Genomic DNA, 13,943 nt, shown 5'->3' on the forward strand with positions numbered 1-13,943 from the left:
AACCTCTCCATCCAAATCTAACCCTGACAGAGCATTTTGTTCCATCACAGGTTTTTTTGATACCTACATGCCACAGTCAGACCATGACTACTTCTGCCTGCAGCATGGTCTGCTCTACACCTACACACACAAAACAAATTGATTTATTTATCTGGGAAAGAAAATAAGTAAGTCGGCTATTATTGAGTGGATATTCTCCTCAGAGCCACAAACTGCCCAGGAGAGCATTTTCAGATGATCAGTCCAAACATGTAAAATTCAGAAAGAACTCCTGTTTCTGCAAGTACATCTGTAAAACCAGCAGCACAACTTAAACAGCAGAAAAGAAATAAAGACTACAACTGAAGCAGCTGATCCAAACAACACCTTCGCGCTTATCTTAAATTCATCTGTTCAATATAATACAGAGAATCCCAGTAATAAGGCACTTTACAAGATGATCTAAGAAATCTCTTCTTTCATACAGGCATTTGTGGTCTGAATTTGCATATCTGTTCTATAAACAGAAAGAGAATGAAACTGAGCACAAAGCGTTTTTGGTGACTCTGTGCTGCTTTTTAGAGTGGTTGTTACTGTGAAAAGATTCAGAAAATCTTAGTCCTGCTTGATTTATTTCCAAGCAAATCCATCATTTCTAATTATATTTGGGATATTAAATTATGACCAAAATACAAGTATGAAGATTCCTTTTAGTGAAGGCAGTAACGTTATAAACTTTTATGCCTCATCATGCATAAGACAGATTTCTTCCAGAATCAAGTCTCAAGTAGCTGGTTCACTCTGGTCACTTCCCAGCTAACAGTAATGGAAGTCAAGTTCCTCTGCTGTGAAACTTGGATCTTGGGATGAAATCCATCTGATTTCTACTCAGAACCTTGCTGAGACAAGCACACTTACATAATGGAATTTAACCTTCTTAGACCAATGTAAGCCTGAGCAAAAGCCAACAGAGACGTTCTTGCACGATTTTGTCTCACCTCATGCCACAACCTGCATGCTATATCCCCAGATAATCTGTCTTCCTCCCCAAAAAACAACTCCTGAAGCTCCTGGCATATGTCTGCATCTCAAAGTATGACTGCCTGGGAATTCACAAGGCTTCCACTGTGATATCTCCCATCAGAAAAGAATAAGAGTTTCACATATGAAAGGCTTGATGGTGGTGTTGAAAGATAGAGGGAGTGTATTCAAACAAGCAGGCTCCTGAATTTTCTATTTTGAGAACTATTACACCAGAATACCACTTCCAACCTCTAGTTTACCTGACAACAGCACTGGGAGAAGATTAAAATTTAATGTAAGTAAAATAAACAAGGCCTTAGCACGAATCCAGCACAATTTTCAGACCATTTCATAAATCCTCATGGACAGCGTGCCCACCCTTCACTGTACACATTTGTAACCTGAGAGACCCACAGTGGTGTTGAACCAACAGCTGTAGGGAAAAGCTCACTTGAAATACATCATCAAAACCTGGTTATTTCAGCACCTGAGAGAGCCATGGGAAAAAGAGCTCCTCATTTTATGACAGCTTCATCTCACACACTGTAGTTACAGGAGGACCACCCAACTTCTCAGAGCAGGTCACCTAAGCATTCAGGCCAACCTATAAAACTGCAAGCATTTTACAACTCACCAGAGTTAGCCTCCCTAATTCCAGGATCAAGATTAATGTTCATGGCAAAACAATGCCATTTCCTAATTACAAAAGGAAATGTAGAAAGCATTTCCTTCCAGTCCTTCAGATTCTGGAATTATCCCCCACTTTAATGAGCATTACCTCTATACAATGCAGCATTTCCTTCCAAAGAAACATACTTCCTTTTCTACCACCCAAACACTTGTCCTAAAACAAGATTATATCCTTTTTACCCAGGGCTTAAGTGATATTCTTGTCGCCATAACACAAAGCAAGACTTAACCAAAAGTTTCCCTGAAGCCAAACTCAGTTCCCATCCTCCTATACTTTAGGAGGCACATTTTGAGAAGTAGAGGACAGTCAAAATCTCACAGGTTAACACTCCTGCTTCTCTAACAGCTTTACAAGATGGAAGTAAGACCTCAATGGCTCATTTCTGCTGTTTGAATTTTTACCTAAGTATTTGCCTAGAAGTTTAATGACAATGAAAGGAAGATCCCAGTAAACCAGATTCCCACTCCCCTCAATTCTATGTTCATACAACTTGTAGCTCTCCTAATAAAAGGTCTTGTCCTATCAAGTCCAATTCCACACTAGAGTCTCAGAGAACTTTAATAGAAGAAGTTCAACAGTAAGTCTTAACAGTTAGGTAACATTTTGCACAAGTACTATCGCCCACATCACCAACCAAACAACATTATACTACTTCTCTATTTCTCCTCAACCGGTCCTACACCCTACCAGTATCTGACTTTTTTGCCTGCTGCTTGTCAGTGCCAACACACGAAGGAGCAAAGCTCAACAGTACACACAGTCCCCACCACAGACTTCCAAAGGACAGAATTTCAAACATTTCCCCCTTCCCACTTACACTGCCCATTGCTTTGCTCCCACCAGTGCTCAAAGAAGAAAGAGAACATAACACACAGGACAATGAACAAACTGCAACAAGTGTTGTCATACAGACTGTGCAAACTGATCAATCTACTACTCACTGTTCTGTTTAAGGACTGGACAAATTCATCATTCTTTCAACCCCAACCTGGCTGCAGCTATGCACAAAATGTAAGAAAAAGCTCCCCTTATTTAGCTTCTTTCTTTTTTTTTTCATATTTAAAAAAGCATTTTTTAAAGGGTTCTTTATGCTGTGTGCCATGTAAGACAAATTACTGACAGAGTCAATACTTTCAATATAAAAATCCCTTTTATATCAGAGTAGTACGTCTCCGTAGTATCTTTTTTTTTCCCCAACCACACATTATATTCCACACTGATCTGTGCTTTTAAGTTTGATCGATTAGCACCGGCTGCACTACAGCTCTTTCCCCTCAGCTTCAAGAACCCGAACGCTGAAACATCTGAAACCCTTCTCCATCAACGACAGGGAATGCAGGAGAAAGGATCACACCTTCTGTATGGAACAAAACCCTCTGTCAGCTGCTACAGACTCGTGCTGGACGCTTCCAGGAAGTTCGTCCCGGTGGATGAGCCCGTGCTGGATTGTGGCAGCAGCGCCGTGCTGGGGACAGCCCGGAGCCGAGGCGGCCCCTCGGGATCAGCGGCTGCTGCTGCCGCACGAACGGGGCACAGCCGGGCCAGGCACGGCGAACAGACCCGCCCGGCCCCACCAGCGCTTCACACGGGCTCTAAACCACGCCACCACCGAGGCTGCAGAAGCGCTCTGAGGTCGATCCAACATCACCGTGTCAACCAGGGCACTGAGTGCCACGTCCAGTCTTTGCTTAAACAGCTCCAGGGACAGTGACTCCGCCACCTTCCCGGGCTGCCCGTTCCAGTGTCTAATCACTCTTTCTGACAATAAATTCTTCCTGGTGTCCAACCCAAACCGCCCCTGGCGCAGTTTTAGACCACGTCCTCTTGTCCTATCGCTGGTTGCTGAGAGAGCTCGACCCACACCCGGCTGCACCCTCCTGTCAGGGACTTGCGGAGAGCGATGAGGCCTCTCCCGAGCCTCCCTTCCCCCGGGCTGAGCTCCCCCAGCCGCTCCTCACAGGACCCGCTCCAGACCCTTCCCCAGCTGCGCTCCCTTCTCCGCATACGGAGCGCTGGATGGAGCCGGACCCCAGCATCCCTGAGCCCTAAGGCGGGGCAGGACCCCTCTCCCCAGCTCCCCCGATCCCGCCTTTCCATGCTGCGCTCGGGGCGTGTGTGGGGGGGTGAAACTTCCTATTAAGGGCACGGCGGCCGCGGGCCCGCAGCTCTGCGGCGCCGCCATGGCGGGGCCCTCCCTCGCTCCCTCCCTCGGGCCGCGGCTGCGCGCTCGGGGCGGCGGGAAGCGCCGCTGCCTCCGCTGCACCTGCCGCCGCCGCCACCGCGGGGGAGGGCGATGCGGCGGCACGCGGGACACCCCGCCCGCACCCCCGCCGCGACACCCGCGCCGCGCTCACCCACGCTCCGGTAGCCCAGGATCGCGATCTTGCGGGACTTGGACGGCGGCATCTTCTCCCCCGCCCGGCCCCGAACCACATCAAGGGCGGCGACGGCGGCGGCTGCGGCGGAGGGCGGCGGCGGGCGGCTGTGGGGGCGCGGGGCGCGGCGCCAGCGACATGCGGGGAGCGCGGGGGGAGCGGCGGCGGCCGGAGCGCGCTCGGGACGCGCGGCGCTGGCAGCGGCGGGGCCGCACCACGTGACCGCCGCCGCCGCGCGCCGGCCCCGCGTACGCACCTGCGCGTCACAGGAAAAAACTCCCTGCGTCACCCCCGCCCGGCGCGCGCGCCCCCCCCGCCGCCCGCCCATTGGCCGGCGGGGCGGCGGCGGCGGGCGGGGATTGGCCGGGGAGCGGCAACGGCGGCGTTCGAAGGGGAGGGGGCGGGGCCGGGCGGGCAAGGGCGAGCGGGGACGCGGGGAGGGGAAGAGGTGGGGGGGGGAGAGGCGCGCGCCGGGGCCCCGCGCGCGTGCGCGCGCAGCGTGAGGCGGTTGGTGCGTCCCGCGCGCGCTGCCCCGGCCCGGCCCCGGCCCCAATCTCCGTCACCTTGGCCATCCCCATCCCTGTCCTGGTCCCTGTCCATGTCCTTATCCCGTCCCTATCCATATCCCGGTTCCCATCCCCTTTCCTATCCCAGTCCCTTCCCCAATCTCCGTCACCTTGGTCATCCCCGTCCCTGTCCCCGTCCCTCTCCTGGTCCCTGTCCCTGTCCCTATCCCCACCCCAGTCCCGTTCCCAGCCCCTTTCCCAGTCTCCGTCACCTTGGCCATCCCCGTCCCTGTCCCGGTCCCGGCCCCAGCCCAATCTCGTCCCTGTCTCCATCCCTTTTCCCGTCCCCTTCCTCATCTCCTTCCCTGTCCCCTCTCAGTCCGTATCCCCGTGCACATCCCTGTTCCTCTCCCTATTCCCGTCCCTATCTCCATCCCTGTCCCCATCTCCTTACTCATCCCTTGCCCATCCCTGTCCCGTCCCCACCCGCTGGGATCTGCGCTGCCCCTCCCGTGTCCCTCGGCCCTCAGGTTCAGGGTCCCGGCCCGGGAAGGGCCGCTCGTTCGGGTTTGTTTGAATTTGTTTGAATTTGTCTGAATTTGTTTCAATTTTGATCTCGGTGCCTCTTCAGAGCGTTGCCCGTGCGCGCAGATGAATTGTGGAGAAATGCCGGGTCCTAGCGTGGATAAAGTGCTGGGGATTGCACGGGAGGGAGGAGGCGAGGGAATGGTGACTGTGAGATCCAAGCAGGGGGAGTTTTCCGCTGTGAAAAGAGGGCAGCGTGTGCTGGTGGTGACTGCAACATTTAATGGATGCAGAATTTAAGGGAGAAACACAGGGAAATTACATTCCCCCCTCTACTACTGATTTTGATATTTTTGGGTTTAATATCTATCTTTACACATTTTCATGAAAAACGGATGTTTGTTAGAATTAATTTTTTTTAGAGCACATCTTGTCTTTTCAGGGAACGCTGATACCTAACATGCAATTATGCCACGGTATAACAAACCAGCCTAACAGCTGGGTGATGTTTAGGGACATCCATTTAGAGTTGGCTTCTCCCTGATCTCACCCATCCACTCCCACGTATTCACCTAGCCTGGTGAGAGGGTGGGGAACTAAAAGAAAAGAAAGCCATTTGTACACAAAAGTGATTCGCTTCTGGAGGAGAAGACAGGCTTTTAGGAGATACCTGCATTTTTTTGGGATAGTCTAATTATACCCTTCATCTTCTGGATTATGGGGTTTTACAGGACTAGTGCTGGTAGCCTGTTAAACAGCAGGAATAACAGCTTTCAGTGAATAGGTGCATGATGGAAGGATAGTTATTTTGAGAGGAAACACGGGGGTTTGTACTTTCTCAGTGATGGTTGTGGTGATATAACTCTGCATGCTCATTCTCTGTGTCCAGCCTGCCTTTTCCACTCACTACAGCACAGATTTCCACCTCATCACAGCCCTCGAGCATCATCCCATAGGCATTGGTGGGATTTGGGGGGCCTGAAAAAGGCAGCAGCCTGTGGAAATCCAGTGATTGTGAACAGGGATCCTGTTCAAAGCTCCCCAAGAGGTGCAGAGGGAAAGCACTGCCTGATGTACAGCACCATATCCCTCTTTGTCCTGTGTCTTGTAAAAGACACAATTGTTTATGAAGGACATGAGGATTGCAGTAGCCATGGTCCCTGCAGGACCAGCCCTTGGAGCTGTGCCTACATCTTGACATTCATTCCCTCTGGAACCATGCCATGGTCCAAAATTTGGACTTTTTACTGAGCCAGAAGACTGAGAGGACTGAGACAAGAATTACCTTCCAATGACATACGTGGATTTGGAAAAATAGCTGAAGTCTGTGGTAGTTATGCTTTCAGTTTCCATCTCCTTACTGTACTTATTACTTGCCTGTCATATTTTGGCACTGGGCATTTTACTGTGGTGAAACCTAATTTGTATTTTCAGGATATATATCCATTCTCCTTCAAATGCTCAGAGTGGTGAGCATCAGCATTTTTTTCATTTGTGGGAGTTTCTGGTTTTGTTCCTTCTACTTCTTTTGATTGGGTCTTTTCCCTTACTCTCTTTTTCTTATCCCACTCTCATTTTGGAGCTGTGTCTATTTATCTGTTTTTTGTTAACTTGCCCCTGGCTCACTTTGTGCTTGTTCAGGGGAGTTCACTACTGCACGTTTTCTGTTCCTCCCCTTTTATTTGCTTTATTGCCTCAAATTGCAATGGAGTTGTCTCACCTTAGGATTCCTGTCAGCAGCAACACAGAGCTCATCCTTCCATGGCAGGAATTTATTTAGAAGAAAAACCTTTAACTTCCTTTTCTTCCACTGTTCCTTTGGAGGGAATTGGCTGATAATCCTCCCTCCAGCAGGATCCTGTAAGTGCTTCATTTTGTCTTGGCTGGGACACTGGGAATACAAGGAAATACAGAGCTTTCAGGGAAGTTTGTTGTTTTTCCATGCTCTAGGGCTGGGTGATACTGCTGATGGCCTTTGGCAGCACTCTGGGACGTTGCTACTCAAGTGGCAGCAGCTTAAGCAGAGATGAGAGGATCTGGACTGTGGTAAGGCATTTCTTAGATGTGTTTTGAGCAGAGGGACAGCACATCTGTGGCTGTGAATGTCTAATCCAGGCATTGTACATTACCTGAACTCCTGTTGTTTATTTATTTAGGGCTGGACAGCCTCACATAACAAGCACCCTTTGCTGAAATCCTCTCCCCCCATAACAATCCAGGTGTGATGCTCAGGTTGTGTTTTCCCAGGGCAGCATTCCATAGCATTGTTGCATTAGGAATTAGGGCCCTGCCTGTCCATTCCCTGCTCCTGCTGCAGCCTCTCACATCCATGGTGTTTGCAAACTCTGAGCTCCAAAGGAGTTTGGAGAACTGGGGGACAAGTGATGTACCCCATGTGCCTCTGCACTGGCTGTGCTCCTGTTCCCTGCCTCCTTCTGCCAGGTACTCCCTCAAATCAAACACAAGCCTTGGGATCAGTTCAGATGATAAATGACATTAATGTTATTGTAAATGAGATAACATGCTCCAAGAATGCAACACATCAGATGTGGTTCTGAAAGACAAGACACCAAAGGGGAGAACAGCAAGCAGGGCTGGAGTGAGCGTCTGAGGGGAGATCAGGATGTCGAGGGAGGCTGGACAAAGAGAGCATGACTTTCTTTTGTTGCCTGTATCTACTTTTTCCTGATGGAGAAAGAACCACAACAGATTTCATGTAGTAAAGGTAATTTAACAGCCAAGTATTTTTATGCTAATCCAGTATGTGCAAACACACCTGGCTACTCAGCTCCCAAACGCAGAACAGCTCTGACTCGTACCTTCAATTCCTGCAGCACAATTACCAGAACAATTACCTGCTCTGTCCTTCAGCAAAGCAAGACCTTCCCAAAGGAGTGTTTTGAAGTGTGTCCAGTGTTTGCACTGGGCGTGCTTCCACAGGCACAGCACAGCCCTTGCTGCCCGCAGAGGTTACAGAGTACGTTCAGTTCAGCCTTGCACTTGTTTCTGCTCCCTCCTGCCTTTTCACAGTGATTGCATTTTGCAGTATTCAGATAAAAACGCTGGTAAAATGTTAGTAGAAATAAATTAAGGGACTAATTCAGTTCAGAGGGGCTGCTGACACCACGGGTCGATGCCCTACAGGTCCTGGTGTGCAGCTGGCAGGGACACACGTTCCATAGGAGTTTTTCCAAAGGAATGAGTTTGATGTGTGAGTACAGGTCACCTCCTGCCCGTTCACTTCAGCAGGAACAGGTCTGACTGCAACCACCAGAAAACAAATGAGTACCAAGAAAGTGACTTTCAAAACCACATTTAAATTAAGTCCTGAAGTGAAGAGTAAAGAGCAGTGTCTGCAGAACATTCTTTTTGCATAAATGCATTATGTGGGTACAAGGGTAGCATTAAATTATCCGGAACAGCATTTTCCTCTGGAAATTACCCTTAATAAGTGTTCAATATGGGTGAAAGTTCACAGAAACTTTAGAACTAAACTGGTTACTTCTAAAGCTGCCTGGAGAGCACAGTGGGAGCAGTTACAGGGCCTGCCATGAGACAGGATTAAGCACGTGTGGTTTCACTTCTAGTTGGACTAAAACTGAAAAACTCCAACTTACCCTATGCTCCCTCTAAAAATGCAAGAAGTGTTCTCCATGTGGAGTCTTGGAACTGCTTCAGTCAGATTTCTCCTGTCTGCCACGAGGACAAGAGCTCAGGCCTTGGAAATCAAGGCTCGTTCTTTCTACTTTATTCCAACATTCCCAGCACAACAGTATCCCTTAATAAAATACGAATGTGTCTCAGATACACAAAAATTGGAATTAACTTCCTAGCGAACAGCAAATACTGTCTGATCTCAGACCTTTTACCTAAAGGATTCCAGAAGTAAAACAGGAAAATATTTTTCATCAATGTCAGCAAAGGGTGATTTTTCCTCAGTTCAAGAGCATCTCTAGGTACTGAAAAATACTGAGGGCTGAGGTCTACTAAGAAACATTTTCTTACAGCTAAGCAGTTAAAAATATCCAGAGTAACTAAAAGCCCTTCCAAGACAAGCCCTTCAGAATAATTATCTTTCACAGACATCTCTTGCTAGGCAAGGAAATGCACAGGAAAGCAAAGGCATCAATCACAGTTATTACAGTCCTGCTGGTTAAAATAGAACCCATTTCTTCACCTGCACTACTGAACAGGCTTTCAGGAGTCACTGGGGACATTCACTGACACCTCCATCTGCAGCACGGTCCTGTCTGTGACAAGGAAAGGAGCTTCTGGAGCTGTTGCTGTGGTCTCAGATCTATAGGAACTGCTTGCTGCCTGTCCAGAGGGGAGAATGCACAAGAACTGGAGTCTAATGACAATTTATTAATTCTTTTCCATGGCTGAGACCCCTAATGAGCTACATGAAGAGCCCTAGACTGAAGCTTTAGTTACACTGTCCCTTTAATCTGGAACATGCAGCAGTGCTGCTGAGTCACCCCTCCTCTCTCTACCCTCATTTACTTACTCCTGTCCCTCCCTTATGCTGGAACAAGCATTTTTCTAGCTCTGTAGAAGGCTGATCTGTATTAAAAGTGACATGATTTCTTTAGCTTTGTTTACTGCATCAGCACTGGCACTTGTGCAGGCACAAGCAGAGTGTGTTTTGATGGCACTGCTGTTTATTCCTGCTCGTAGGGTCACATCGAGGTTCTGCCACTCACTAATGCAGACTTTAGAGCTGAATTCCAGAAAGAAAGGGTGGAAATTCTCTAAACACAGTTTTGTACCACTGAGGAGGCTGTTCTCCATGATTTTGCTAGTCCTGTGTCCACAACATGTCAACAGTAGTTGTAACAATGTGAAAATGGGAAGCTTGTACATGGTTGTCTGAAAACTGCAAATTCATTCTTGGCTTTCTGCACAGTGCATCATGCAGGCAGGCCCACAGCACCTGCAAGAACAGGGACAGAAGAATTTGTACTATAAAACATACATTAAAAAATTACCAGTGGTTCTTCCCTTATCTTTAAAAATACCTTGACCAGAGGGCTGAAGAATGTGCTCATGCAGACAAATGATAGAGAGAGCTCACGGTGCTTTTGGGCACCTCCCTGCCACCCCCTGTCTCAGAGGAGGCTGCAGTGCCTGTGCTGGTGCAGAACCCTGGCTTTCACAAAGCTGCATTACATGGTTTGTGTGGCATCTGCAGGTAAGACAAATTCTCCCCTCCACACACCTTATGAAGAATGAGAGCCACTATTTTTAGTTTGAATCACTCAATCTCCCACGAGGATAATCAGAGCTGGGTTGGTGTCAGCTCTGATGGCAGCAACCAGCACGAGACTGTTGCTCTTAGGACAAAGCAGCTGCTCCAGTTCCATACCACCAGGAATTGCAGGGAACAGAGTCAATATTTACCCAGTCAGAAAAGGTGCTGGAGAAGACTTGACAATGTTTTTCACAAGGTAAGAAAGTGGAAGAAAGCCTAAGTGAACAGTGTACTACAGGAATATTTTTAGTCATGAAAGATACCTGTAGGAAGGAAGTTATCACACATTTAGTTCAAAATTTAAATTCTTGTAGAAGGGGGAAAAGTTCTGAAGAAAGTTTTTCATTACTATTATTACTATTATACTTACATTTTATAAGCAAACTGAAAACTGTTCACCTTTTACCTCCATGTTTATAAATGAAAAAATAATGTATCCCATTCCTGCATATTCCAGTGCAGTATTCAGGCTGAAAACACAGTAAGAAGTCCTACTGCAATATTCCATCAGCATAAACCACCTTTAAATTCAAAGGAAAAGAAGAATGCTCCTGGTTTGCTCTAATCCCAATGCATGTACATCCATACATGCGAAAGAACTTGGCACAAACTGCTAAAACCAAACTGATGTTGTAGGGTTTAATTTCTTGCATCTACAAGAATCTACAATTATAAAAGTCTCATCTTCAAACTTTACAGTACATTTACATTAGCAAATACCCCACGGCTTTCCTCACTCCTCCACTTCTGTACAAATCATATACAATAAAAAGTTTTGGGTTTTCATTGTACAAACATCATTTTACACTTTAATACAGGTGAAAATATTGTCCTCTGGCACCTCATTTCCTCCATGGTGCCTGTGTATGACAGCACAGAGCACTTTCAATCCATGCTTCTGAAATCTTCAGCTCAAGTAACACAGACTGGTGAACAGGGCACAGCTTCTGCAACTCCAAAGTTTTAAATAATGAGAAAAATCTCCCACTTGTTTGTATAACAATCAACAGTTTATTAATGGATATGGTGAAATTTTAGCTATCCACCAAAGATGTGTAAAAAATTGTCATGAAAGTAAAAATAAATAAAGCTGTTTTTAAATCAGTCTTGTTTTACATTTCAGTTCAGAATGCAACATTGAACACAAAACTGTCATTGAAATTTTAAAGAAGTCTACTGATACCCAAATTACAGCTTTTATGACAAATCTAATGAGAACTGAAACTGATTTGGTTTTAGGTTTAAAGACTTTCACATTCAAATACAGTGTCTCGTTTAGCACAACACTTCCTTTGACAGTGATGGGCAACAGTGATGACATATTGCTGTATTTTGACATAAGGCACTATGATATGAATATGCCATACACTTGCCTTATGTCACATATATCCATTGCTGACCAGTGACTTCTGTCAAATACAAAATGAAAAAGTTTCAGAATACAGTGCATTTTAATGAAGGACATCATGTGAAGTCTTCCAGCAAATGTTTTGAAGACATTTTGAAATATGAGCCTACATTTTAACATAAGCTTTTGTCATGCTGCTTTTTTTGCGACATCACTGGGGGGAAGAGACTCATCATCCATCACTAAGTCCCAAAACACATTCTCAACCATCCTGCTCTGTTCCATTGCAGTCACTGCTCTTGAGACAAACGACCCAGAAACTCTGTTCAAGTTCTCCTACAAACGTGTACATTCACAGCAGTCATTCGCTCTCGTTCTCCTTTTGTTTGGCACCTGGGAACAGAAGAGGAAAGCAGCTGTCATTTCCTTGGGCACACAGAACTGGAGAAGCTCACTCCAGCTGCTGCAGCTTTCCCTGATCACACTACCACAATCAGAGCACTGAATACAACATTTATAAAGAATAAACTGCAAGATTGCTAAATGCCAAGGTGAGACAGAGCGAGGGAGGCTCGAGACCATCACTGCTTTAATTTCATTGCCAAGTCTAAGTAACCCTTCTGGGAAGTTACTCCAAGTGCCTTTGAAGATTCTCCCTAGCACAAAAAAAAAAAAAGTTTAAAAACTCCCAACTAAAAACCCACAGCCCAAACCTGTCCCTCAGCTTAGAGCCAAGCTTAATCATCATAACAGCCCCCCAAAAATGAGTCCTGCTTGAGCACAGACTATGTAAGAATTTACTTTAAACTACATTGTGTGGATGGACCATTTTTCCTGGCTCAGAGGCAGATTTTGCTTACAGCAGGGATCTGAGAGACCTGTCCAGCAGGACTGTGCAGCATCTCACCTCTCCCTCCTCCAGGTACTCAGACATGCTGGGCAATGACTGAACCCTATGGCGAGCTTGGACTCAGCAGAGTAAGAATCTCTTGCCAGAAACCTGGAGTTGCTACTTGTAATGTATAATCAAACACTGAAAGATTCATTAAACACATCCAGTTTTCACATCACAGCTTTTATTTTTTTCGCCAAACACAGGCTGATCTTAATTCCTGACAGTCAATAAATTTTCCTTCCCAGTCTGTGAAGAGAACTGGACACATGATTTATCTGGTGTTCCTAGAAGCCAAGTTACACTTCATACTCCACAAATCAGATTAACATCGCAGACATCCTCCCTGCATGAGACATTCTAGTCTAAAATTGGGCAGTTGCCTGTGGAAATGCAATCTGATGCTTGACTGCTCCCCAAAACCACCTTCCCTCACCTCCTCTCTTCCAGGGGCATAATCCTGCCCTCTCTGTTGCTCTAACCCCTGTCCTCAGTACCAGACTGTTCTGTGGGCAGGTTCAGTGTGCCAGGCTGACTGAACTGCAGCTTTTTTGCTGGCTCAGTTTCCTGTTAGCTCAATGAGTTACAGCAGCTCAGGGATCTCAGAACATGCTGCTGGCCCAGAGTGGGAGCAGGAACTGCTCTCTGCAATAATTCCAGAGCACTTTCAGCTCAGCTCAGAGTTCCAAAGTAGGTGTCCATGTAACTCCAGCAGAACAAAGCTTTTGGTTTGTTAGCATCCAAATGCATCTTTTCTGTCTGAACTTTGCACCATTAGCACTCAAATCTGCTCTCCTGGAATCCTTCTACCCTCCAGTCATGGATGAAACTCCCTCCTCTGCCTGGAGAGGCACTGGCTGCCTGTCTTTACACCTCCCTCTTCTTTCTGCAGGCAAGGATTCCATTTGACCCAGACCTCTGGGCTGATTTCTCTCCCAAGCTTTCACAGAGAGCTGGGTTCCTTGCTCTGCTCTTGCTCTTCCAGGTCATTAAAAGGAACCAGATGAACTGACACAACACCTCCAGCAGTATTGCTGATTACTCCCCTTCAGAACAGAAATATTTCTATTTAAACAGGGTACATTACCTTTTATTTTTTAAAGTCTACAGAGGAAAAAATACTTTTACATAATTATGTTATCTATCAGGGCAGATTTCAGTTAAGAGATTTCTGTTAAGCTCACACATAGACTTTTTTTTTTTAAGGATGTGTCTGGCTCTATTTGTCTGGGTTTTTTTTTTTTGGTCTAATTGTTTTTGAGACAAAATGGTAATAATCCTTAAGACATTATGCCTTCCTCACAGAGCCAAAACAGGGCTTTGCTTTAGCTCTTGTGACATTGAAATAATATA

The 13,943-nt window shown here is 46.5% G+C and overlaps 2 protein-coding genes across 10 annotated transcripts in view; both read right to left on the minus strand.

Annotated features, from left to right (window-relative positions):
* Positions 1-4,289, minus strand: part of RHEB (Ras homolog, mTORC1 binding) — a 38,509-nt gene extending 34,220 nt beyond the window's left edge. The window contains exon 1 of one of the 2 annotated variants that reach the window (XM_033072896.1): positions 4,048-4,289. In XM_033072896.1, the coding sequence (XP_032928787.1) occupies positions 4,048-4,099 (52 nt within the window). In that variant the 5' untranslated portion in view covers positions 4,100-4,289. The remainder of the gene's footprint in view (positions 1-4,047) is intronic. The other variant, XM_033072905.1, reaches the window with a different exon arrangement.
* Positions 4,290-10,975: 6,686 nt separating this feature from the next.
* PRKAG2 (protein kinase AMP-activated non-catalytic subunit gamma 2) overlaps positions 10,976-13,943 on the minus strand; it is a 208,752-nt gene continuing 205,784 nt past the window's right edge. For all 8 annotated transcript variants that reach the window (XM_033057249.2, XM_033057260.2, XM_033057269.2 and 5 more), the window contains one exon: positions 10,976-12,091. In XM_033057249.2, coding sequence (XP_032913140.1) covers positions 12,060-12,091 — 32 coding nt within the window. In that variant the 3' untranslated portion in view covers positions 10,976-12,059. The remainder of the gene's footprint in view (positions 12,092-13,943) is intronic.

The sequence above is a fragment of the Catharus ustulatus genome, chromosome 1 (genome assembly GCF_009819885.2).
Source record: "Catharus ustulatus isolate bCatUst1 chromosome 1, bCatUst1.pri.v2, whole genome shotgun sequence".
Classification (NCBI taxonomy): Eukaryota; Metazoa; Chordata; class Aves; order Passeriformes; family Turdidae; genus Catharus; species Catharus ustulatus.